This window comes from Electrophorus electricus, chromosome 21 (assembly GCF_013358815.1).
Source record: "Electrophorus electricus isolate fEleEle1 chromosome 21, fEleEle1.pri, whole genome shotgun sequence".
NCBI lineage: Eukaryota > Metazoa > Chordata > Actinopteri > Gymnotiformes > Gymnotidae > Electrophorus > Electrophorus electricus.
In genome coordinates this window covers 8,110,354-8,137,780 of record NC_049555.1, presented here as the reverse complement: position 1 = coordinate 8,137,780, position 27,427 = coordinate 8,110,354, and the positions used below count along the sequence as shown (strand labels likewise).

General features: G+C 45.1%; 1 protein-coding gene across 4 annotated transcripts; it reads right to left on the bottom strand.

Annotated features, from left to right (window-relative positions):
- Positions 1–87: 87 nt before the first annotated feature.
- On the bottom strand, positions 88–27,427 carry ppip5k1a (diphosphoinositol pentakisphosphate kinase 1a). 4 transcript variants are annotated; one of them, XM_035520744.1, is made up of 32 exons: positions 27,353–27,427; positions 25,005–25,534; positions 24,414–24,609; positions 23,824–23,914; positions 23,619–23,704; positions 22,813–22,967; positions 22,316–22,417; positions 20,715–20,876; positions 20,508–20,629; positions 20,279–20,380; positions 20,025–20,111; positions 19,866–19,941; positions 19,546–19,655; positions 18,026–18,111; positions 17,770–17,895; positions 15,961–16,082; positions 15,593–15,775; positions 14,786–14,927; positions 14,422–14,645; positions 14,004–14,131; positions 13,580–13,694; positions 13,369–13,476; positions 13,096–13,209; positions 12,765–12,905; positions 12,493–12,586; positions 10,709–10,834; positions 8,875–8,937; positions 5,644–5,820; positions 3,334–3,471; positions 3,030–3,143; positions 2,473–2,699; positions 88–2,137 (listed from the first exon to the last, which is right to left on the bottom strand). In XM_035520744.1, the coding sequence occupies exons 2-32, from the start codon at positions 25,152–25,154 to the stop codon at positions 1,769–1,771; spliced, it is 4,236 nt and encodes a 1,411-aa protein (XP_035376637.1). In that variant the 5' UTR covers positions 25,155–25,534; positions 27,353–27,427; the 3' UTR covers positions 88–1,768. The 4 variants fall into 4 exon arrangements, with proteins under 4 accessions (XP_035376637.1, XP_035376639.1, XP_035376638.1 ...); XM_035520746.1 differs by lacking the exon at positions 5,644–5,820; XM_035520745.1 differs by lacking the exon at positions 8,875–8,937.

The following is a 27,427-nucleotide window of genomic DNA, read 5'->3' as shown; positions in this document are numbered from 1 at the left end:
TCAAGCACACCAGACATTTTACTTAAAAAAAACAACCCAAAACAAAACCTGTTAATTTAAACCATGAAAAAAATCTATTACAGCATCTTTGAATTAGGTCGCCTTTTTATTGTAGACAAGCCAGTTCAATCGCAACATTGAAAAAGTGCCAATGAGATGCACCAGTGCACAGATTGCATACAGAACACCCGCAGCACTAGATCACGGAAATGTAAAAAGAAGATTCAGGAGATTCAGCGTGTGAGTGAATCAACTATACATTTAATAAAAAGCAACATGTACACACGTCATCTCCGTTAGCTTCCTTGCCACTCCCATTGCCTTTGGGTACTGCAGAGAAGTTACCGTGACATGTAGTTCATCAGTACAGCCGACACACTCCAGTGGGTCTCCTTTCTGCACTGTAGTTTCGTCTACAGGGGTCACATGTGACCACAGTATGGGATGCCGGTCCTACAGCAGCAACGTGAGGCAGTCTCACTTGGTGCACTTTCCCCACCATCTAAAAAATGCCCACCATCTAGAGTTCTGAGAGAGCTGCACATAATCCCCATTCTTCCCTTAAGGTAGACTAGTTATCTGTTCAGATCAACACACAACAGCATTGGACAGTGTAAACGTTTGGGCAGCAGCATACTTTGCTGATTAAGATTATACAATACCTCTCCTGTAATTGTTTAACTGTACATCAAAAACACAACCAGAAAGAAACCAAACACAGAATCTCACTTCATTGGTACGCAATGGAATTCTGAGTGCACATCCGAGCTGACCTGACAAAGCGATGGTGGCTTGAGTACAAAATGTGTATTTCTCTTTAAAAAGCTGAACGCTACAAAGACAAACGAATCTAAAAACAGACACGATAAAATAAACAACATATTCATTATTTCAAATCTGTTGTAGTACTACGTTTTACAAAAATATAAAATTGCTAAAAGATGAGACAATGTATTAATTTGTTATATCTCTATATTAAAAATATGCTTTGTAAATATCTATGATTTAATAAGTTATGATAGTGGTACTGGAAGATTTTGGCAAAAAAAAAGCAACAGAGCAGTAAATAAATAAATGGTGTAAATCTTCAGTAGGTGGTGTCTTCAGTCTTCACTCCACACTGCACTGTGCGTTAAGGGCAGTGGATTTGTAATGGATGTGGACTGGAAAATGATAATGAAATGAGATCCATCATGCTCAGTACATAACTCTGACATGACACCTGGGTGCAACCTGGAAATGTTTTTCAAAATGCAAAGAAAGGAAAAAAGTAGTATCTCCTTATTTGCCAATGGAAGCAAATAAAATTGAAAGTGTTTCTTTGCAGTTGGAAATACCAGATAGTTCCACAAAAAAAGAAAATGCAAACAGCATGTATTTTCAGTGCATCTTACAGCATTGATCACATCATCACTGGCCATTTAGCTATTGCACGTGTAGTAACAGTAGCGTAACATAGACGGGCACAGGCTGAGCATCTGCAGACGATAAAGCAAAGCACTCTCAAGCTCGGATATTTCCGGGGCCAACACCAGGACTGCAAAAAAAGGACATGCAGTATGACTGCAACGGGCTACAGAGACAGCCTTAATTTCCATAACTTTTGGTGCGTACAGGTGACCGCATTACCCGTTGCCCGGGTCAAGCACTCGGCCCATCACCTGCGTTGGTCCCGGGGGACGTGACTCAAGCTCATGGAGGCACTGTAGTGAGAGCATGACCAGCACAGCAGGCGTCGCTGGAGGAGGTTTACACCCCGAGAGCTTCCTCAAGGCTCGGCTGCATGTGGAGCTCCCACCTCCAGTGGAGTGGCAGAGTGGGCCATGTTCCCCGGGCCACCCCTCCACACCTCCACCGATTCCTGGGTGTCGAAGAACTCATCAGGCTCGTCCGGAGTGAGGGGCGTCTGGGCACTGGAACCAGCCTCCGAGCTGCTCTCACGGAGCTCCAGGAGCACGGGAAGGGGCCCAGGCATGCCGCAGAAGGACTCCATACGTAGGCTCACGTCAGCCAGTGGGGAGCAGGATGGGCTGGGGTCTGGCTCCTCAGGCAGTGAAGCATCTGGGCTGTCTGCTAGCAGCAGCTCTGTAGAGGCAGTTCCGTCCACAGCCAGTTCACTGGGTCTCTCTGGGTAGGACTGAACAACACACAAAATATTATATTACATATTGCACATATTGCAAATGTGAAATGACTTGAAATGTATTCAAAAACTGCTGCACCCTATCTGGCCTGCATTTTCAGCTATTTTTCTGTTTCTTACATCAGTGCCATCATTCATCAAAACATCCATGAAAAAAACTCAGCTAGAATGTCTGTGATTGGTCAGGGCACTCAGAGCTTGCAAAATGTTTCTGACTTGTTGATCAGCTCTGACTCGTAAATCAGCTCTGAATGTTTCAGCCTTCCACAACTTCAGTATGGCAGTAAGTCCAAATACGCATTAACAAACGATGCACTGTGCAGCACTACCTCAGGGGCCAGGGCGGCACTGGGGGAACCAGACTCAGAGGCAGGACTGCCAGGGAAAGAGGAGGGTGCAGTGGGCTGGATAGCTGTGGGTGGGGCTGAGTGGATCTCCTCACTGCTCTGGGGTGTGAGGGTGGTCTTCTCACTGAAGCTGAACCGAGGGGAGGTGTCAGCTGTGGTGGGGGAGGAGGGACCAGCGCTGGACACGGTACTGGAGGGACCGCTACTGTCTGCATGGAGAAACACGCACAGTTTTGATGTGCTTGGTTTAGTTAGCGTCAATGCAGTGACTCACGTGAGGATGCTAATAATAAATTAATTAATAAACAATGATTTGTTAGAGGGTTCATTTGCATATGGCAGCCGTCTGCAATATCAGTGCTACAAACCCCCAACCAAACACACAGTAATAACATAAGCTAGACCAACAAATACAGACACAAAGCAACAACATTCGAACAGACCAGTTCCCTTCTAACAAGGTCCTATTACCGAGGTCACTAGGGGAGTAGATGTGTCGTTAGGGAGAGCTCTGGTTGCAGAGTGGGGGCGGTACTCACACCACGGGGGGCGGTCACAGCGATGCCGGAGGGCCACGGAGGAGGAAAGCACTCGCTGGGGGATGTAGGAGTCCACCGAGGCTGTGCTCTGAGAGTCGAACATGGCTGAGAGAGCTGTGCAGCACACAAGATGAGCTTCACTACACCGGGTGGTAGAAACCAAGAAGTGTTTTTGGATTTTTTTGAAATGTGGATTTTTTTTTAAAAATCAGGTCATGTAGGGTAAGATGTGAACAGTGTTGGGCACAAAGCAGTTTGAATGCAAAAAGTTTATTAGAGGCACATAGTGCAATGATGCCGTCACCTCTGGTGGTCCTGCTGTGTGCGTCCTCGGCACTCTCACACACTCCGGTCAGGAACTCGTTCACCTGTTTGAGCGAGAGGGAGTTGTGCAGTGTCTCCAGCGGGTAGATAGAGGGCACCATAGAGCAGCCTTCGAATCCTACAATGCACAGGAGAAACAAGAGCAGACGGTGGTCCCGCCCCGGGCGTCAGTGGGAGCCTGTGCTCAGCTGATCTGAGCCACAGCACTGCCAGGGCCCAAGCTACCAATCCAGCACTGCAGCACTCCTGGTTAGTGAGAGGGATACAGGCAAGGTCAGGACACACACACACACACACACACACACACACACACACACACACACACACACACACGCGCACACAGTCAGGCTACACAGGCACGCACGCACACGCACACACAAACCAAATCTCTGAAGAGGCCATATCTCATGATGTCAACCAAAACCAAGCAATTCCAAATAAAGCACATTCCAATTCCGATTAATTTCATAAACAACCTGAATTTAACTGAAGTCTACATTTTTACTATCAGAGGGCAGAGACAAGTCCATAAAGACATGTAAATAAGAAGAAAACAAAAAGACTTTAGAACAGGGTTAGAATCAACCACACGCAAAAAAAAAAAAGGATGCAAACATAGCTGGCAGAGGTTTATGAAATGTCTAATGACAAAACTTTCAGTTTTTAGCAGAGCACAAAACCAGTATTAGAGCACAGAAACAAGGTGGATCTCACAGATCTTAATGTAATCTGCTCACAGTCAGCTGATGTAGCCAAGGAGATGAGGGTTATGATATCCTTTTATTTATGTTTTTACATTTTCAAAATGCACCCTGGGTTACCATTGTTTATTGAGAGAGATCACGAGCTCATGAAAAATTTAAAACTACATGCCTGAAGTGACATGCGTGTAACCTGCTGGGTAGTGGTGGGCAATGTGACAAAAAGGTTTATGACAATCCATGTAGACCAGACACACATTAATATTTAACTTTTTCTAAGGTTTGCTTTAAAAAAAGATGTAACCGGCATAATGAACTAGCACAAATAGCAGTGTCAAGGAAGAAAAGGGAAATGAAAAACTATGATGATTATATACACACACACATTTACAAAAATAACTCGGATAACAAGGAACAAGTGGGAGAAGTTAAATAAATGGTAAAAATAAAAAAATGCAATGATGTAAAATTAAATAAGATATCTGTTACTATGTAGATTTAATAAATGCTTATGACACTAAAAAAAAAAAAAAAGGCTCTCCACAATTAGTCTCCGCAATTAGCCACAATTGCTTAAATGCTCTCCAGTTTTGGGTTTTTTTTGCAATTGTTCAGTGTTATAGAAGGACTGTCGATACTAGCAATATGCCCTGAAAAGTACACAATTATTATTACTAATAATTAGTAATAATAACTCAGACATTAAGTAATTTATCATGGTAAGCACAGCATATTGTCATATCACCCACCATATAATTCTGAGTGAGACAAGGGAAAAAGTGTTAAGGTTTGAAATTTAGTTGAACTGGTGTTTTAGCCAAATTATAAATTAGTTACTTGAGCCAGACGTTAACTAGGCAAAGTTAATACAAAGGTTTCATTTTTATTTGTTAAATCCATTGTGGTCAACTTTTTCAATCTTCATCTAAACTATCCATGTGTGATTTTTACCCATAAGACGTATTTACTTAACATTATTTCAGAATAGAAGGCCTACCTCAGATCTCACCACATCAGAAAATTTGCATCTCCAAACAAAAAACAGAACCAGATTACGTTAGAAACAAACACTGCCGCTTTCATTAGCAAACTGAATCACTACCATCTGACAGGCATTGGATCAATGGTGGGATCCAGTTGAGATGATTAAATACAAACTGGCAGATTGTTCAGTCCAGCTTAGGCAGCGTTCAAAACACCACCAACATGCAGCAGCCTTTTCACACTGTCCAGCACCGAGCGGAACTTACACCCGACTCCAGCACCAGCCAAACACCAACACTCAATCCACCACATTGATAACTTGTGCTGTTATTATTCTTTAAACTGTATTAAGCTACATTACTCATCTGCCAAGTCTCAAATCGGTTGCATAAGCAAAAATCTTGGGGGAAAACAAACACAAAACAATCAAAAACAAAACAAACAAAACAAATCCCACACAACCAAAGTAACAAACACAAGCATTACATGCTCCAAACAAGCAGGACTGAGGGCGGCTGTGGCAGCAAACTGCAAACACCGCACAGCACAAAGCAGCGCAGCTCAGAGCAGGGCACAGCAGGGGGCGCTGTGGCGGAAGGGCTGACCGTAGAGGTACTCAAGAGGGTCCTGGCCGGAGATTAACCAGTTGCGGAAGAGGCGCAGGTGGTAGTAGCACTGGTGGAGGTGGTGGGCCAGCGCGCTGTCCAGAATGAAGTTGGGGTCATTGGGGTCGCAGGAGAAGCGCCTTAACAGCTGCGCCACCTGCTGCTCCTCCAGAGGCTCTGAGGAAGAAGAGGCAGAGCGTGGAAGAGCGGGCCAGGGGAGGGGGTAGGCGGGGGCGGAGTGGAAACAGCCATGCCACGCCCACTTCAGTGTAGGGCATTGGTAGGGGGCAACTGGACAGCACACCACACTGCTAGACACAAATGTTCACGTCTGGTAAGGGAATTTCCAGAAGAAAAAAAAAAAGAAAAAAAAAAAGAATGAAATAGCTACACTGAAACCCAAGCTGTATTCAGTTCACTTTCACGTATAACTTTATACATAAAATTCAACAAGTAACTAGCATACCATGTGAACCAAAAAACAAATTTTAAACTACCACCATATCAGCAGCTTGTTCCTGACATTTATAAACAAAAGAATATCAGTTCCCACTGCTCGAGGAGGGTCACAGTGTCCTGGTTTTATCACCATGTGCACAGGTACATGACATGGAATCATCACCTAGTTAATTCATTTGAACAATATGAAAATCCACTGCAGCTTACAACTTCTTGAGTGGATGTGAACATGGCCTAGCACCCAGAGCAGGGACACTGCTAACAGGCGCATGGCGAGAAAACAGCACTAACAGACCAACAACTGCTTAAGGTGTACAAGTAAATTCCCCTGGCAAACACTCCACTCCAAAACACAAAAGAGCAAAACACCAATAGGAGGTGTGCACCATTATATCACTAAGTCACCACACGGGAATGTTATGATCCAGCCAAAAGGGGAATGTTTTTAAAAACTGACAAATAACTGTGAGCTCACGAAATGTATGAGTCAGGACAGCCACCCCCCACCCCCACCCCCACCCCCACCATTCACCCGATTTTAACTTGATAACACATAGAAGAAACTGATTTCCTAGAAACTGTTCCAAAAAGGCTCATCTATTCCACATTTTTACATATAAAAGGTTTAAAGCAAGAGTTATTTTTCTTCAGTGTACAGGGAAGCTTTTAGCATGAAGGAAAGAGCACAGCGCGAAGGGTGCAGTGGAATTGGGCAGCCAAAACTATATGGTTCATAACAGGTGGTGGGTGTACTGTGTGGGTTTATAGAGCTGACTGCGGAGGGACTGCAGGATTTTGAGGGGGTGTGCAGGTGGAAACAGTACAACACGTAGCACTAACGTACATCTGAAATGTACTGACGAGATATAGACGCCCAACGCTGCCTATTGCACACACAGCTTGGCTATTGTTCACATGGGGTATAGTGTAACGAGAGATTGTTCCTATGTCAAATCCACAAAATCAGTGCATCAAGCACACTCTTCACACACACGTCCTGTAAACAGAGAGCGCAGGGTGTGTGCTACAGAACGATAATTGTGCATGAAGTCTATCATCATCAATAGCAGCATGTAATGAGCTTATAGACAAGGGTGTAGACTTATGAGTAAAAATATTCAGTGCATGAAGGTTATCATATGTAGAATCTTTTTTCCTGTCTTGCATGTCATTTTATGCACTGTACTAACACAAACCCAACAAAGCGCTTAAAGCCTCAAATATATATCAGTACAGAAGTGGATAAAAAAATAAATAATATTAGGCACAAATATGACATCTTGATGACTAGTGTCGTTGACATTTGGTTTTTAACTTCTCACAAGTTAAAAGGCTCTCAGTAGTACTCTTCTGTGGCTTTTTAAAATGTTGAGGATGATGCAGATTTTATATATATATATATATATATATATATATATATATATATATATATATATATATATATATATATATATATATATATATATATATAGACATCACTGAGCCCTAACAGAGTCTAGCAGTGAGAAAAATCACAAACAAAAACAAAACAAAAAACCAACCAGCCAAACGACCCCTTGACCTGTTCATTCAGTTCAGCAACACAACAATAAAACACATCTTGTCCAGTATTCAGTCACATAATATAAACATAATATAAACATCAGTTACAAAGTAAATAAACAGAATAAATAAACCACAATAACACTAAAGTGATGTGGGCAAACAAATGACAGATTTAACCCATTCTACAATCTCAGAAGCAATGGACACCAACATGGCCGGGACTCGAAAGTAGGGCTGCATGACTGTAACCAAACTTTGATTCCACTGATCGACGGGTTGTGTGATTGTGATTAACACAGTTGCACACTTAGCCACTGGAGTGCCTGTGAGCAAAGTGGAACAGGCAGTGCACCTGGATTAGCATCAGTGCACACAGATTATTCGATGCCGGGAACATGCCACATGGTCAGCACACTGATCTGACATCCCAAACACCTGCAGCACCACGGTTCACTCAGACACCTACTGGGGCTGGGACGTTCTTCACGAGTGATGTGGCACACAGAACAAGACAGGATCTTTCGCACAAAGTTTAAGGAAAAAAGACATTTGAAGCATGTTACAGGAGTGCTACATGATCGCTCCTCTGTAAAGCTGGACGGAGAGCTACCAGGGGAAGGCTTTGTAAGGGCGTATGCTAAGTGTGGAGCTAATTCACATGGTCGTTGCAGCTGGCGAGCCAACACTGGCACATGCGTCTTCATGCATGCTCTGACCGATGCACGCATATGCACAGACAAACACACATCCAAACACTCCCACATACACAAAGAAATAGAACATCATCATCTCTTTTAATTTTAATACAGGAACAAACAGAAATTAATCAACACGGAGTCATTAGGTGAGAGTGGTATTCTTACACAGTAAGGTACATACAGAAAGTGAGTGTGGTGTTAGAACTAGTGTCCAGACAAATGAGCAAAACAGAGGATGATGAACTCATAGGGTTTGAGGGGGGAAAACATGGTGGTGAGCAGACTGAACCGAAAGCAACTGAAACCACTAGAGCAGGGGTAAGCAATCGCACCCGGAAAAGAGCCAGTGGGCCGCAGGTTTTTAGCCCAGTCAGCAGGGGGCACCCACTTGGACGGACCCGAAAACCTGTAGGCACCCTGGCGCCTTGCCTGGTGAGACTGCCCACCCTTGCACAGGAGAAATGAACACTCTTCCATCGACATGCAGGAGAGGGGAGGTGGAAAGATACTTGAAGAGAAGCAGACGTACCATTAGTCGGATGCTTTGCAAACGACACAGAAAATCGCTTTACTGCCGGCATAGACAACACCTCTGAGGAAATAAGAGAGGTCACTGGTGTTACCATCTTTTGCAGCACACCTGTAGAAGATGGGGGGGTTGTTTGTGTGTGTGTTTATCTGTTTGTTTTAGGTGGGTGTGTGAGCAGGGGAGGGATTGAGGCTGTGCTGTGAGACATGTATCGACTTTGAGTGCTGGAGTTTTACTGAGGGCCCCATGTTACTGCTGTAGCTAGTGTGAGATAAGGATATGGAGCCACTAGGAGCAAGCGTTGAAAGTAGCTTCCAAAGTATTCTGTGTGGTTTAGACACGCTAAAGAAGACAGCTGGTTTACAAGTGAACCTGCAGAAAACGTTTTCTGCTGAGATAAATCACAATGCTGATCCACACTGACTGACAAGTTACAAAAAATGTAGTGCAACTCAACCCCATGTTGGAGAATAGGTAAAAACAAAATTTAGAGAACAGCTCAGTGCCAGCATGATGGCGGCTTTAACTCTCCCTCTGCGGACTGGGACGAGGTGGGTATAGTGAGCTGCTACAGTTCAGGCTCAGGGCACTTCCTGATGATGCTGTTAGACACCATCTTATTAGATGGCATCTCTTTCCAACAACAAAATGGTGGATAGAACTGGACAAGCTCCTGAGAGTGACATACCATTTAACCCCCTCACACACACACGCACGCACGCACATGCACACACACGCGCGCGCACACACGCGCACTGCAGTGCAACAGGAGATGTCTCCATAGAACACAGCTACAGACTATGATGAAAACTAAAGGACTAAGAATTCTGTACATCAACAATGGGGTTGATACTGGGGTTCACATTTTAAACATAGTTTACTACAGACTGGAATAGACATTGAATACAAGGACATGTAAAAGAGATGGGAGTGGAAACGTTATAGCTACAGTAACACTGCAGCACACGAAAACAATGCCTAGAAAATGGCAGCAGAAAGTGAAACTTCCCTTCACAGTGTCATACTGCCATCTTGTGGACAACTGTGGGAAATTAGGAAAATTCTGGAAGGACAGACGTCATCACTCTGAACAGGCAACTTTTTCTACCCCAACTTCAAACTCAGTTAAACAGTTTTCATGAGCATGCACCCTGCTGAAGCAGTTTCATGTGGAAAAATGTGGTGGGTTTTTTTCAATCCTGTTTTAGAATTCAGACTACAGGAGTAAATCTGCCTGCACAGAAAAATATTGGATCGTTTACTCTCCTTTGGACCGGAGAAGAGAATGTAATGCAGCTGCACCAAGCCACGCGCTTCTCACCAGACAATAAAAAGCAGGCAAAGAGTGGTATCTAGATGCTAGGCATAAAGTACTAACTACAAGCCTGAGCCTGGATGCGAACTAGCCTTATGTGAGGTACAATACGACCTGCTGCTAAAACAAGTAAGCCTAGTAATACTGTCAACTCAAAAGGCAGGAACATGCAGATAAACAAAACGAAAATGCTGAGATGAATCAAATGCAGACAGAACCAAGAGATGGCAAGCGACAACGAAGCACAATGCTGCAGGATCCACGAGGATGAGCAATGAAAAGAGGACCGTGGACAAGACGTGGGCGTCGGCCACGTTCACGAGGACACAACACGAAGACTGAGATGAGGGGTAGACGACGGGAGCTCTGTCCCTTCTATAAACCAGAACCGTTCAGCTTTCCCACTTAAACCATGGATGGAAGTGCCCTGAAATAAGCGTCTCTAAACTCTGCGCTCGCTCGCTCTCAGGGGGAGGGGGGTAATAGGAAAGGAAATGAAGAACTGGTCTGGGCACATACCGTCTTTACAGGTCAAACTGCCAGAGGAGAATTTTTTGCGGTGCGTGCGGGCGTAGTCCTGCAGGTTGGGGGCGCTAGAGGACCCCCCGAGGACAGTGGTGCTGAAGAGCCCTGCGCACTGAGAGCCTGTGGATGAGGTTAGAGCATGCCGTTATTCAGGTTCAGACCCACGCACCAGTTACCGGAAGAGTAACTGGGCAGTTGGGTCATTTATATGTGACCCATACAAAAGCAGTTAAGGCTTGGTGAGAAGTCTAAAGCAGCAGAAGCTATTGGAATGATCCGATGATCAGAACATACAGGAGGTGGGCTGATCAAATGCCTGGCATCACCTGTGCAAGTGGTGACCTACAAAACTGCCAGTTTTCCAGACACACTTCGGGACCAGTCCTAATGCCACGGTTCTCTCAATACCAGTCCTGCCCTACACGCTTCCCGTCCTACCACACCTGCTTCAGCTCATCCTGGTAATTACTGAGCAGTAACAGGTCCGTCAGACAAGAAAACACAATATATAGTACAATAGTAGTGCCCAGCTCTGGCTGTGGAGATCCACTGCCCTGCAGTCTGGTTCCAATGGCAATCTAGTTCATCGACTGCTAGGAAACGCAGCAGGGTGGCAGATCTTCAGGACTGAAGCTGGACACCCCTGCTGTAGAGCACAGGCTATGCAGGACTTGTATTAAGAACCAGTGAAATAAATGAAAAAAAGTTCTGAACGGAGTGTGGGGCCTGATGGTGTCATTTAGTCAGACTGAACGTGTTAACTGAACGTGTTTGTATCAGCCATCATCAATATCAGTGTAACTTGTTGCTCGATAGCGAATTTGTTTGCCTTTCTTTTTTCTTTCCCAAAATTTCTCCTTAGTTTAGTCGTAGCCAATTCCCACCAATCAGGTAATTCTGCCCCATCACACGACAGCTGCCAACCACAGAGGGTGAGGCCGTCATGGGCTTCCTCATGTAGCCAAACACTGCATATTATCCAGTTGTGGATTGGAGGATGGCACTATCCACCCCCTTCAAATCCACGAGCTCAGACACCCATGATTGGCCGGTGCCACTGTGATTGACAGGGCAGGAAGCATGCCACCCCTCCCTGCCTCCCTGAGAGCATGGCCAGTTTTGCTCTCAGCCTTTTGGCCACGGATGGCCGTGGAATCAGGCATTGGGTTTGCCATCCCTGGATGAAGGGCAAACGCTTTTCTGTTGCACCACCTGGAGGCCTGTTCATTTACTAATAATTAATAATAATTCATCAAGGCTTATAAATTGTGTACAGTCACATATTCTATAGGTCATGCTATTTTTTAGTTAACGTGGTTGAAAAAGTTAACTAGTGGGTGTCACCACTGCATCAGTGTTTAAATCAGTCCACCATTTGGTATTCTAAATACAGTTAATTTCCAACATTTAAAAAAAATATATATTGATCTCTTTTCCCAACATACAAAATATATACATCATGTTTCTGCGCTGAGAAAGCAGACGTCAGCTGGATTTCCCAAAACACAGCAACAAATGCGCTGTACCCGTTTCTTTGACAAACCGAAACATCAGTTTCCTGCTATGCTGAGCTAACGAACACACCAAGGACATAATGGCGTCCATGTCCTAACTGGAAACATCCTCCAAGTTGTCATGCGGAAACACTGTCTGGGCTTTAGGCCAACTCCTTTTCCAGTCTGTACAAGAGCACTAGGCATCAGGAGCTGCACTTTCTCTCTTTCTCTGACAGAAGGGAGGGAGGGGATGGCGGAGGCCAGCGGAAACGTGACACCAACCTAACCCGCTCTGCTTCATCTCCGGAGACTGGCGAGAACAGGAGGGGAAGAGGCGGTAGCTGCCGGCTCTGGACGATGAGGTTTCTGACAGCACCTGCAAACAACAAACAGGCACATGCAAATACACGGCACAAACATGAGAACTATGATCCAGCACACATTAGAGTGCACGGCACAGGCTGGGCAGCATATGGAGCAGTGCCGAAGATGATGGGGGATCTGCACAGGTGGAGATGAGGTGAAATTTGCATCGGAGAGCAACAGGGCCGCACCTCCATGGAGCTGGTCTTCCGGTTCCGGATGAGAGGGGACCGGCGCTGAGCGCTGATTGACTCTGAGAGAGGCAGGGCCCGGTCTACCTCGTCCTGAACAAGGTTCTCCAGACTGCCGGGGTCTGTGTGCTTGTGGTCATTCTAAGCAATGCCACACATGCATACGGGCACGCACACCCACCCACCCACCCACCCACCCACACACACACGCACCCAAACATGCAAATATTACTTTTGCCAAAATATATAACCATTTATTCATTTACCTTCATTTATTGCACGCTGCTTTGAACCAGGAGAGGAGCTTTTGAACCCAGCAGAATGCACTCACCTCAGACGAGGCTGGGCGGAAGCCGAATCCCATTGGTGCGTTCTCCTCCTCGCACACTTTCACCCCAGGACTGAAATGCAGCTCCACATGAAAGCGCTCCTCAGAGGAAGGGTCCTCCATAACGACAAGGATCAATACAACAGGAGTTCATTTTAAACGCGTGCATAAAATGATCTCCTTGACCTGGCTGAAGGGGAAACCCCCCTGGGCCGCACTACTAAACAGGTGATGGCCAGGTTGCGGGGGAGGCCTGTTGTGTGCTGGGCCAAATACCTTGTTGTTGTCCTCGTAAAGCATGATGACTATCTGGGTCATGTAGTTGAGCTCAGACACAGCGCTCAGGTAGTCCATGGCCCTGTTCCACTGCTGGTCCTTATCCTCCTGCAGAGGGGCCAGAGCTCAGTCAGCTTTGTGTGTGTGTGTGTGTGTGTGTGTGAGAGATCCAAGTGTACGTCTGTCTAAAGAGGAATTCTATAGTGCTTACATCCAACAGGCCTCCATATCGGAAGATGCTCAGCAGGGAGTGGACGTGACTCTCGCTGGTGAAATATAGCCGTGTCCGCACATGCCTGCCCGGTGAAAGCACGCCGCGGGAATAGCTGTCACAGGAAAGGCACACGTGAGAGGACATGAGAGCACAGAGCCACAGGCATATTCTGTGTGGCAGAGTGTTCAGGGTTCCAAGATGACCTCCTGTTTTTCAACACCTTTTTGGTTAAAAAAAAAAAAGGGGGTTAAAGGGGTTTATAATGCTTAATAGCATTATACTCAAGAGTATAAAGCAGAGGTGTTTTCTTTCCTGGTAAAATTAAGATACACTTACACCACCATCACCATTAGAGAGAGAAAGTGTGTGTGTGTGTGTGTATATATGTGTGAGTGAGTGAGTGAGTGAGTGAAAGACTTACAGTGGGTGGAGCTTGTTGACAGACTCGTCCTCGTGGGTCCTCTGTAAATCCATTTGGATCTTCCTGATCAGTGGCAGACAGTAGGCATATGCGATGTCCAACTTCTCCATCTTGCTAATGCCATATTCCTAAGTAGGTATCGAGTGAAATGAGCAAGTCACATTTCAGAAAGAAGCTTGCAAAGAGAGTACAAACACCTAAAAATCAATAAAAATGGCTAAATACAAGCACCCCACACTTTCAGTCATTCTGTAATACAATACTTTTTTTTCAGTTCTTTGAGAAAGAACTGCTTATTTCATCAAATTACTCCCTCTCTTCAGCTGGGGGAAAAAAAAAGATTTGCACTTTGTAACACCAACCACCAGAGCCTTAACTACCCCCCCCCCCCCCCACCTGTAGTCCCCCGGGGTCAGACCTGTGGTATGACGAGGTCGGCCAGTGCCCGGGACAGCGTGAAAAGCTCCAGCGTGTCCTCCAGACCCAGCGAGCTGTTGTGCTGTACATCGTACTTGACACAGTCATAGATGTCTGGGATCTTGCTGATGTCGTAGCGACCGCTCTTCATGCGGAAATCCCTCTCCAGCTTGGACCAGCGCTGCAACATCAGCTCCAGAGTCTCGCTGTGGTACAGCTGCAGGTCTGGGGTGAACCATAAAACAAAAGCACAGGGCTCTGGCTTCTGGAAGCTTCTCTAATGCCCAGCAGTCCCTCCTAGCCCAACACTTTCAACCTACCATGTATACGTGAGCTATACTGGCTTGTCTGGTCAGAGCAGTTACCTGCAGACTTGGGGTCTTCGAGCCTCTTGCGGATCTGGGAGGTGAGGCTCTGGATGAGACTGTAGACCTCGTCACAAGTGCTGACTGGATTCTTTACAGCCTTCATGGAGTTGAACAAAGAGGTGCTGCAGGTCGGGGCCAGCTGGGAGTGAGAGAACATCGGTGTGTGTCTACTACTCCCGCACATCACACTCTTCTGTGCATGTGCACAGGTGAGTGATCCCTTTACCTAGGTAGACCTGCTCTAAAGAACCTACACTGGCAGTGAGACATTTTACAGCCAGGTTTAGGTTACATGTTGAACATGATAACCTTTAATGGCCTCTGTCATGAGTGACCTGGTTTTGAGCAAAGGGTGTTAGCTGGATGCTTTTAATAAACAAACATTTATAGTGTAAACACGTATGTAAATACTGTATGTACACACAACATAAACTAATATTAATTTGCATACTCGTACACAAAATATTAAGACATCAAACAATCGTGGAAAAAAGAGGCCATTTGAAACAACTGTGCAGAAGACAAGACAAGTCTCCACCAGTAAATGTCTGATATAGACATGAAAGTCTCCATCAGTGAACGTCTGATAAAGACTAGGTGCATCTGATAAACTGACAACTCCCTGTATGTTTGAAATAAGGTTGAGGGCTACATGTAAACAAATACACAATGGACAAGTCTACGCAAATACATGTTTTTGTGTGTGTGTGTGTGTGAGTAAATGTGCACATGTGAAACATCCAGTGTGCTGTGCAGAACAGTCAGGCTGGTCCAAGTCTAAGTGACACGGAGAAGCTGGTTCACCTTCTCAAAGTCTTCCTCACCGAAGGCTTGATCTTTCTGCATGATCTCGTGGAGCCGAGCTTTGACGCGGTGCTGGCAGCTGCTGAGCGAGTCAATGTCATTATCCAGCAGACCGTTCATGTTGGCACTCTTCACCATCTGCACCAGGATGGGAGTGAGCTCGCCTTCCAGCGCCAACAAGCCCTGCCAGCACAAAGAGAAGCTGACCCCTCTGTCAACGATGTCCGCCCACAATGTAAACACGCACATACACCATTCTGCTTTCATTTATCTGAATAGCACACCTTAGCAAAGCACATTTGAAAATACCCTCAACCACACACACACACACACACGTCTGGATTTCTCTACACAGTACAGGTGGCTACCTTAGCAAACGCAGCCGCTGTCATTTGCACCCTGCCCTCGTCCGACGCGTAGATCTTCAGGTCGTGGCGGTAGGTGCTGTGGAGTCGAAGCAGGCCACAACCGGGGAAGCCGGCATAATCTCCTACACACACACACACACACACACACACACACACACACACACACACACACACACACACACACACACACACATGTGTTAGCACAAGCCAAATATAGAACTTGGTCATGCATTAGTTCATCACACTGACCACAAAACCACATCATACACCTATTCTTCCACATATGCAGAGGAAACCGGCTCACAGCCCTTGGAGCACACAGAAAATCTAAAAGGAAACAAACCTTAGCAAACGCATAATTCTACTGAGACACAGTAAATCTGACATCAAACAGCAGCTGAGGCAAATACTATTGGTCACTAAATCCACAATGACTATAAATATTTACATGGTGCCCAAGATAATCCTCTCGTCATTCATCTCCATGTCATGAGTCAGCAGAGCTCTCTACGCCCTATGAGTGCTATATAACCATTATATAACCATTATATAACCATTATATAATAATGGTGGTTCAAACATCACTTAAAACCACTTAAAAACAATCCAGAAAACCTAATCCTAATAATATGATTATTTAGCATTTATTTGCAGTATTCTAAGATAACCCCAAATGGCTGCCAACACCATATCAGTGAGCATTTCTGCCAGTGCCATTGGAGGCAGTGGTTGCCATGCCCTGTGGTGTTAGTGGATGGAGGTGTTATGTGCAGCTTTGGTTTAAAGGGTGACAGTGGCCACGAGGCAGCAAACTTAATCATTTAAAATCTGTAGAGTTCCAGAGCACTTCTTACCACAGCCAGTAGGGGGTTCACTTCCTACACACTTGCACCTATTGTCTAATGTGTAAGTCATGCAAGGTAGAATAAGAAAAAAAAAAGCAGAATTAACAGAAAGCATACATATGTACATCACACACATTAACCGGAGCTGAATTTTTCACATTATCAAATCAACATGGACCTTCTCCATAAGTCTTTCAGAATTGTTATGGTTTGCTGTGAATACAGAGGGTGAATTTCAGTTCTGAAGGATATAATGGTATAATATCCTGTCCCTTCTTTACAGTAGCTGATCACACACACCAAAAAAAAAAAAGAAAAAACAACAACAACAACAACAACCCAATCCACAATAAGGAGCTCTCAGAGCTCTATAAAAGGAATCAAGTATGGACTCCTGCTGTTCAGAGCCATCGCAGAAAAGAACCATCAAAAAGAAAGAAGAAACTGCTGAAGAAACTGCTTTGAATTAACGCTGAGAAGACACGACATTAGAATTAAATCCACATTCAGCTCATACTCACTATTCCAAAACAATCTGAACAGGGTTAGAAGACTGTGCTTGGAGCTGGAAGCATGAGGTCACAGCACTGTTCTCTGCGGGTCACTGAATGTGACCCCACCCTCTCTGTCGCAGAGCCAGTCAACACTGTGACAGCACAACAACTATGAGGGGATGTTGCTCAGATGAACTTGAGAAAAGAGAGAAAGAGTGAAGGTGAGAGAGAGAGGGAGGGAGGGAGGGAGGGAGGGACAGAGAGTGTCGCTCTGGACGAGGCTGCGTTACCAAATGCTGCAAACGTATACCGTTAAAAGCGCTATACAAGTACACAACAGAAAGAAAAAGAGAAGTTAGGAAAGGAGAAGAAAATGTGGAAAGATATAGGGGGGGGGTAGGAGTCAAAGCCACAGGCAGGGAGAAGGTAAGGAGACTGCCCACACCCTGTGTTACCCTTTGTCACGCTACCTTGGCCTCCAGGGTACATGCAGCGGAAGGCCCTGCCCAGCTCCTCAGCTTGCACTCGGCCTGCGGGAGTCAGCTCCCCACCCCACTTCAACACCAGTAACAAGGATGGGCCGTCCTTCCGCGTGTCTGGAGCCCAAACACACCCCACAGGAGCACCCCATTAATAACACACCACCACCGCAAACATCCAAGGACTCTATTGCTACGCCAGTTAGGAATTCTGTGTAGAAAATGTCCGCTCGCACAGATCGCATACCTTCCTCCTCACTGGAGGTCTTGGGACGTCCGTGGGGAAGGTAAGTCAACTGCACTTTCCTATTGATCCCGGAAAAATGGCCATACCTGACAACAGACAAGCAAATAAGATTAAAAAGTTAAGCAAAGGTGAGAACAAAAGCCCAGTGGCCTCCTAAACCTGAGCCTCACACTGCTCTCTGACATTGAACAGCACAGGTCACAATCACCAGCCAAGGAAGGTGTTCAAAAACACACGTAGTCACAAATGATCAATAACTCTTAAAGGTTGGTTTAAAAGCTGGCAAAGGAAAAGCAGAGGGATTCTGCTTTAGTGTAACAGACATTTTTGAGCTTGCAGTCAATGTTATTGCCGTCTGAAATCATATACTGTAACTATGTATAAACAACAACAGAAGACACCTGTCAAAACATTTATATGAGGAGTTTAATGAACTTGAGCATGGCATCAACCAACAAAACCAAAACCAACCACCAGTAAAACTTGACTCCGAATTATAAATAATGATGGGACAAACGCATTCTATTGACCCAACCCTGTGCACCGTGAACTGTTGCAGGATGGGTGGACTGTGTTCAGTCTACCCAAGACCACATGTTCTGCTTTTATACCCTAAAGAACAGTTTGAAAACAACATTAATAAAGGATCCAGTCAACCTGTAAAGGCAGGTGTGAAATATGGGGATGGCCACTTGATAAACAATAGGCTAACAATAAACTCAAGGGCTAGAGATGTGCCATCCACCCGGGACCATCCCACAAATATGCTTAAAAAGACCAAAAAGGTGTCCACCTAACTGAATAAAATAATACCGATTTAATTACCTGACATGAGCTTAGTAATGCAACCAAACTGGGTGTCACTACAGATGCCCACTGTTCCCGGAAAGACAACAAAAACCACATGTTAACCCCTCTAAAGATCAAAAAGGAGTTGTAACATGTTTCTCAGACTGAAGTGTGTCCAGTATTTCGAGATGCAGAACAGGCATGAGAGTTTGGGCGGGAGCTCTTTAATCCCAATTCCACACGGACCCCAGACCATTCCACAGAACTCGACATGCTATTTTTAAGCACAAACTAAATTCTCACTAGCTTTTAAATCTTACATTTTCTACGTCACTGTGACACAAAACAGAAGACATTCTGAATCCATATTTTAAGCAAATGTAAACAAACCAAACATAGCTCTCCCTGTTATTCATTAGATGATGGCTCTGAAACAGAACTTTCAAAGGGCAGCATGGACCTTTCCTCTAGTACCAGAGCCAGTCGCATCAGTGCCCTGGATTAACCCTTAGGCTGCTTCTCCACACTTCCAAAACTCCTAATTGAGGACTCAGTCACAATAATATAAGTGTTGAGTAAGGCACATGTACTGATAAAAGCTAACATACAGTAGAGATGGCATTTCTCACTTCTTTTGAGGCATTACAAGGATATCTAAGGAGCTTCCACAGGGATGTCCTTGAGAGACAATGCATGTCCCACTGTGAGTGGTCCACTTCTAAATGACTCACATCTCCAGAACAGTCTTGAGCTGCTCCAGTTTAGACGACTTCTCCTCGATCTCACAGTCGCTGTGCTGCCCCAGATCAGCCAACAGCTGTCTCGTAATGTCCAGCACTTCCTGAAGGGCACAACAGCAGTTTACATTACTAAAAATAAATAAATAAATAAATAAATAAATAAACCAGCAAGCAGAAGGTTGTTCTAGTTCCATATATAGTGCTGTCTGGCAGTGGAGGAGCGATGTGCACCTGGCTACATTCACAGGTGAATAGATACCAAAAAAAAAGAAAAAAAAGAAGGAAATAAGTAAGCAATCTGCGATCGTTACCTGCAGCTGTTTTGGTTTCTTCAGTTTCAACTTGCCAGCCTTGTAACCACCATATTTTTCGAATAGCTCAAAAAACCTGTGAAGACACACAGACTGCCGGCTCAGGTCTCGTGCTCGTGCTTGTGAGAGAGCTCTACCATCACACATGCGAGCTCTCACATGGGATTCCTGACTTCCATCTTCATCTTCTGCTTCGGGGTTCGGTCTCCGTGGCGGATCACCGCGATCACACAGCGCAGCTCCATCCTGCAGGAAACGACGAGGATTCAGGTGTCATTTCAAACCGGTTTCATGTGTACATATTCCAGCAAATAAACAATTTCCATCTGCATCTGGTGTATTTAACTTCTAAAGCAGTAAAGCGTGAAATAATTTCTTCGGTTGGAAGACAGAAACTGTTAGAGTACACTTACATGGTCCCAGATGTGGTGGGGACTATAGGTATGTCCTCAGCCTCGGTGGGGATAGACCAGGGGATCTGGAACTGAGGAGCTAGCTCCCTCATCACAATGTTCCTAGAGAATATAAGAGAAATTTAAAAAAAAACAACACAAACCCCAAATACAAAGATATGTCTCCACTCCCAAGTACCAACACTGCTGAGAAAGCGTTTTAGAACGTGTAAGACCAAAATTAGCTCACCCAAGTATTTTGGCACAGTCGTCGTAATATTTCATTGAGTTCTTCACAAAGCTGAAGCCATTGACGTCACACACGTAGGAGTGGCCATTGGCCCGGAGGAGGTCGAAGCCGCACACCGTTTGCTGTGACGGAACAGCGAGTCAGCAGTGGGTCAGCAGGGTCTCCGTGTCTGCGGATGGCACGCGAGAAGTGGGTGAAGAAACTCACCTTGAAAGCCAGGCAGACCTTGCGTGCCACGAGCTTCTCCATGGCCGTGAGCATGACGGGGTAGCGGATCTCTTTGCCCTCGCTGTCGCGCTCCACCTTGCCGTCTAGAGCCGGGGACTTGCGTGCTTCCGCATGGGCGTAATCAGGCCCTACTGTGTAGACCTGAGAAACACACACACACACACACACACACACACACACACACACACACACACAAGAATTTGTCATTTTCAGTGGTAAGCCATTTTAATGCTTTTGGACATTGCATTAATGTTGCGTCTGTTTGCATTGCCAGTTGTAGCTATGGCAGCAATGAAGTTATTAAACTTAAGGAAAACTAACTCACCTACACTCTCGTAACTTTAGGAGGCACGCATGCAAACATGCACACACAAACGTGTGTTTGTGTTTCCTAAACTTCCAAGAGATTAGATGAATTATATTCCTTAAGTTTCTTACCTTCATTGCATCTCAGAAAAAGATTCCAGGTAACTGTAGTGTACTGTGCTACTTGCGCAATCTAGCTCTGAGGAACAGAGGGACAAGTGCTTAGCACAGGGGCCATCAATAAAAATCAGTCTCTGTGGCAGCTCAGTGTGAAGGACAATCCATAAAGTCAATCTTTGTGGACTGCATCCATTAAAAAAAGCTTGCTTGCTCTTTGGCACAAAAAGGCAAGATTAAACTTTGCATGAAACATGAACATGGCAAGAGGCCTGATGAATATTGGGAGCACATTTGTTGGTCATAAGAGACCAAAATAAATGTGTTCGGATCAGATGGGATCCAGAGTGTTTGGTGTAAACATGGCCAGGACTACCACAGTGAACACACAGTCCAGACACAGAAGGGGGGGAGGGGGGGGGTGAAGATATGGGGCCATGTGAGATGACATTTTATAAATGGTACCATAAATGCCTGTGGATATACCAAAACACTGGCTGACCAGCTGACTCCTAGTCACTAGAATCTTGGGAGAAGAGAAATATTCCAGAAGACAATAATCCAAAAATCACTGCCAAAATCATACAAGAGAATCATACAGCCCCAGTATACCACCTGCCTTGAGTGTAATAGAACACCTTTGGGGTATTTTAAAATGAAAGGTAGAGCAACACAGTTCCTCCACCAAAGAGCAGCTAAAAAAGGTATCTGAAGAATGCCAGAACATCTGTCCAGAAATGTTCATAACCCAGGTATCCTCCATGCTGAGGAGGATAGAGATTGTCATAAAAAATAAATAAATATAGACATAGAAAGTATTGAAAAAAAACCGCAAGATTTAAATCTCAGTAATAAAAGGTACACTGACTTTTGTTGTATCGAGTTCCTACTCTGGGGCCTGAATGTTTAACATAGTAAATCTAAACAGTTAGTTTTTAATTTTACATAAGAACAAATATTCTACTATTCAGATTCATCTCAGAGTAATCTCTAATACAAATATCTGTGTTTGGCAACAGCCTGGTTCTCTGGTGCTTGGCAACAAGAAGTCTACATGACACACCCACTTTGCTCCAGCTTTTGAGAGCTCAGTGTTTCAGACCACTAGCCTAGCGTATTTACGCTGCCCAGCTGAACAGTCTCAAATGAACCATTACCTTCACATCTGTGCCATCCGTCGGCATGAACTCCTCGTATATATATGAGCCGGTCTTTCTCACACAGCTCTCTGGGGAATAGACGCTGCTCCGGCTCCCGATCTGAAGAAGCAAAGCAGGGATGCAAACCTGTTGCCATTTAAGAGCCAAGACGTCCCTGTAAATTGACCGGATTTTGAAAAACGGGACGCTTTCATTCAAAGCGTGACAGAGTGCCACTATATCCGTACTAGCGTTCTGCCCCGCCAGCCCCCTCATTACATCATGACAACACCCCACGCCTCCCTGTGCGGCATAATAACAGGTGGCGAGGTAGAATGGCAGCCCATCCCGACATTGGCGCATTCTTCTGGGCTTCTGAGTGTCACACAGAGCACAGGCGGCTCTATTCCTGGAAGAGGAGCCAGCTCCTTGGCTGGGCCAGCCTGACAGGGGCATATTTGGACACTGTGGGGGCGGGGCAAGGGGCGTGGTTGTAAAGAACACCAAAAGCGGACCTTTCTGAAGAGACGCTGGCTGCCCCCGCCCGCCGAGGTCGGGTAGTAGATGTACACGTTGTGATCTTCGGCCGAGACCGGCTTCTCCACGAAGGGCTTTGGAAAGATCTCACCGTTCACCTCCACTTGGTCCTCACCTTCCACCAGGTTGCACTCTGCAAAGACAAAACCACAAAATAGTCAAATAGAAAATAGGGGGAAAAAGGATTTTTTTTAGAACATTCCTGAAGTAGCTGATAGCAATGTAGTAAATACAGCATTTGCTTATTATTTTGTTGTGCAGAGAATGATTGGCAACATAACCCAATTAAATATCCTCAGGAGAGTGCCAGTGGCTTACTGGTTAAACCAGGGCAGCCAACCCTGCTCTGAGAGATTTAGCCTCCTGCAGAGTTTATGCTCAAACCCAGTCTAGCACACCTGGTTTCAATATTCATGTGCTTTTCAGGACTTTGACAAGACAGGTAAGGACACGGTGGGGCTGAACCAGAACTCTGCAGGAGGGGGCTTGGATAAAAGCTTGGCTCAGTGCCCCGGGGGCTAACGGGTGGCTGACCATTGCATTGTTCCTCCAAGCAAATCCAAATGTCTATAGCCCCCAAACTCCCTTATCTGTTCCTCATTAATATCTATTTATACATAGAGAGCAGTAAAACAGAGCCAAAGCACAGAAGCGGATGTATCCCATTGCCATAGACGGTATTTGATCCATTCTCCAGTCATCTGTGATGACTTAAATAAGAAACAACTGAACGGCTGAGAATGTATGTATACAGGAAAGGTGGGGAAGTCAGCCTCTCACATACCATCAGGTTTGTCCGGATCCCGATTCAGCACAGCATAGCGTGGCAGGTCAATTCCCTCTTCCTGAAGGATACGATACACCTCCCTCCTAAAACATTGTTCCACAGCTATAAGAAATATGAACTGCATCCAAGTTGTTGGTGAGTGAGAAGCAGATGCTTGCTGAAGTACTTATGCTGTATGGGGTGGTGTATGTTCAGGTCATACCTGTCTTGTATGTAGTACTGCATATTAAGATCATTGATTAGCAGTGGGTTACGGAGTTTGGCATAACTCACTGCCTTATCCAGTGGAAAACCTGCCAATGAACAGGAAACGCAAGTACAATCGAAGGAGAAAAAGTTTAATTTAATAAAGAAGAAAAAGGCAAGTATGTGCATCATTACAGAAAACACCAAGGGCACTTTACAAAAAGGACCTGAAGTTAACCATAGTAATACCTCATCTCTTCCAAATATATAAAGCCCCCCGAATAAGGGGCCAGTATCAAGCATTCACGTGATACTAGAATAAGCACAGGTCTAATGTCGGTTAAAGTGGTTATGCAACTGAGTTCAGTTTTACGGTTAATCATCGTAAGATAAAAGGTCAGATATAGGGATGGTTAGGCTTAAAAGGGAGGTGCACAGACATTCAACCTGGAGCAAGACAGATCTCATGCCCCTCAGCCCAATATCACATAACCATCACTGACTGACCAGTGGCACTGCCATGTGACCCTGGCAGAGACAATAAAGGGAGAGCAGGCTGGTCCTGGGTCAGACCCAGAGGGACAACCAAACACAGATGGCAGTCACCTTTTGAGTGGAAAGAGATGAGGCAGTCGCAGAGGGGCCATTTCTCCACAGGCTCGTTCAGGATGACGTCCTCTGGGAAGATGACCACAGTGATGTACTCGAACTTGCAAAGTCGCTCCAGGATCTGCGTCATGGGCTTGGACTTGGACTTCTTCATCATGCAGCAAATCCCCACCATGATCTGACGCTCAAGAGGCTATGGAGAGAAGCCGAGGGGGTGTGAAAAGGCCTGGCATGAAAACCTCACAATTTCCACAACGGACTAAAACCATTGTGAACATGTCAGCACCAGCCATACACCAGCCAGATCAAGACACTGACACTGGCTAGTTTTCGACAGTGAGGTCGACAAAAACATGGCGATGTAGTGAGACCATTTTAAGGTGAATGCCAGGATTCACACTTAAGGATGTAAGAACGTGCATCGCTAGTCAGAAATGACGTCACCAAGAGTGATTTGCATAGAAAATATAGAAAATTATATTCTTAACTTTCAATTTGAGGAGTAATAAGAGATGGAAAACAATAAGGTAAGAATAACATTTTTAAAACACAGATCAAGCCACCATCAGGATCCGCCCCTGCCCTTACAAAGTCATCCTCCTGGTTGTTGTCGTACAGCTCCAGGTCGGTCCTCATCGTGCCGTAGCCGCCTGGGCCCTCGTTCTCATCCTCCTCGCAGCCCACAAAGAATCTGGGAGCGCCACGCTGGCTCTCGCACGGGCTGCTGGGCTCTGACATCACAGTCCACGGCGGCAAGCCCGCGGGACCCGCCGCGCCATCGCCCGCCAACGCTCAGCGTGGTCTGCCGCCGCCGGGTGGTGGGGGCTGGGCTCGGATGTTGGATAGGGTTTGGCAGTGTGGTGAGGGTTGGGGGGCAGGGCTTTCCCCAAACCTGGGAGGAAGAGCTAGAGAGGTAGGGCCTGGGGGCTCAGGGGGCTGCCTGGTGCAATGCTTGGATGTGCTGTGTGTGACGGTGCTGAAGAATGCAGAACTGAGGTGTTATGCTGGAATTCTCCATTGCCATTTTCCTCATCCAGGCTTCAGAGTGAGTCATTCCGCCATGAACAACTGCAAGAGTGACCTCATTTTACGGAGACGAGCAGCAATTTTTTTTTTACCTGAAAACAAGCACACATAAGCAAGCAAAAATAGCCCATGAGCTGATGGGTAACAACATAATGACAGTGTAAAAGATACTGCAAAGAGAACTGGCAAGGTTCACCAGGGCCTGAGTGCCAAGTGGTCTAGCTCTCTAGAAGTGAAAGTATTTCCAACAGCCATTGTAGTGCAGCCATATTGGAGTTCTGCACTGACCTCAGCACATTCAACACACAACAGCAAAAACAAACCAGAGGATCCTCTTTTAAAATATACCACAGTAGCACAGAAATGGCAGCTTTCTTAATGCTGGTTCACATTCATCACAACTTAAACTAAGGGAACAAGAGTTTTGAATAAGAAGATATTTAATATGAAAGCTAAGAAAAACAGGCCATGGTCAGTTCAAAACAAAATGGAAATTAGGTATGACAGCAGGTCACAAAACAAGCCTTGCGTTTTTTTTTTCACATGTTCAATCTTTGTGGTTATTTCTAAATTAATTTCTACTGAGAGTGGAAAGTGCTGTACAGCCCAGATGTAATTATAATGCAGAACTCCAATCCACTCATGATGATGTGTCTTAAAAGCCTTATAGGCTGAAATACACACCATCCTGTTACCATATTCTCCAAGCAACCTTTTCAAAGATTCTCAATTTTATCTCAAAGAAACAAGTTTGACTTGTTTGGTAAGATAAATGACTATCATACTGAGCATGCCAAAAAAAAAAGAAGAAATATTAAACACATGCCTGATTGAACATTACCATCAAGCTACGTTTTACTGCATATTCTCAAACTAAATAACACCAGAAACAAAAGAAGGCTGCACTATTCCAAATCCAATTAAATGTCTGAATCCATTTGGATTTTGACAAACATTTTACTTTGAGTTAAGATGGTGCGATACTCATCAAGATTATCCTTCACCTGAAAACCTAGCAATACTATAATTCCAAGGTCCCCTATTAACTGACACCTGTTCAGCAGCGTATGAAAGTTATCACGCCAGTATTAAATATGTATTTGATCACTTCATGATAAGGTACTGCTGAATCAGTTCTATGCAATCACGTCTACACAAAGCGGCATGGAGAGCGCTCTTTCCCACAGTGCACAGAGCTATTGCTGTCGCTGAACTGTGCCAGGTGGGAATATATCTTCTCCAGCCAAATGAGCCACTACTCGAACGGTAACCAGTGCAGGCGATTCAAAACCTTTCGCAGTATTTCCAGATTAACTCGGCATGTGTCTGTAATGGGAGGCAGGCACGCTGTTATTCCAAGGGAGATCTTATTTTATCTCGTTACTCGGCGTGTTTATTAAACCATGCTTGCTCGGGTTTATGTACAGTGCATTATTACAAACACTGTGTGGCTAGGTGAAAGATTATTTTTGTTTTATTCTTCCGTTTGTCAAAATCATCTAATTCAAACGCTGAATGTCAGGGCCAGCTGCTCTGCTCCCGCAGAACTGACACTCGAAGTTTTAAGAAAAACTAAACTGTAGCAGCTACCTCTTGGGGTGATAATAAGCAAACACTGCATAGCGTCACTTGTTTATCTAAAAATAAGACCGTATTAACGTCGACCATCGGTGAGGCTTTGTCAGGTTTATCTGAAGCAATTTGACGATGCATTTTCACGGCGGTTATCGCCAGCTAGCGGACTGGCTAATGCTTGTTAGCTTGAAAACAAGACACTTACACCAGCCACTGTGATCATGTCAACCGAAACATATTCCGACCCTACCTCCAGAAATACTGGCTACGTTGTATTCAACCACACATATAGCGCTATGTATTTAACATTTGAATAACTAGTGCTTGTTACTTACAATCTGAACAGCTTTTTCCCCCGACGCTCTCATATGTCTTTAAATTTGACAGGTTACGAGTGAAACCTAACTTGT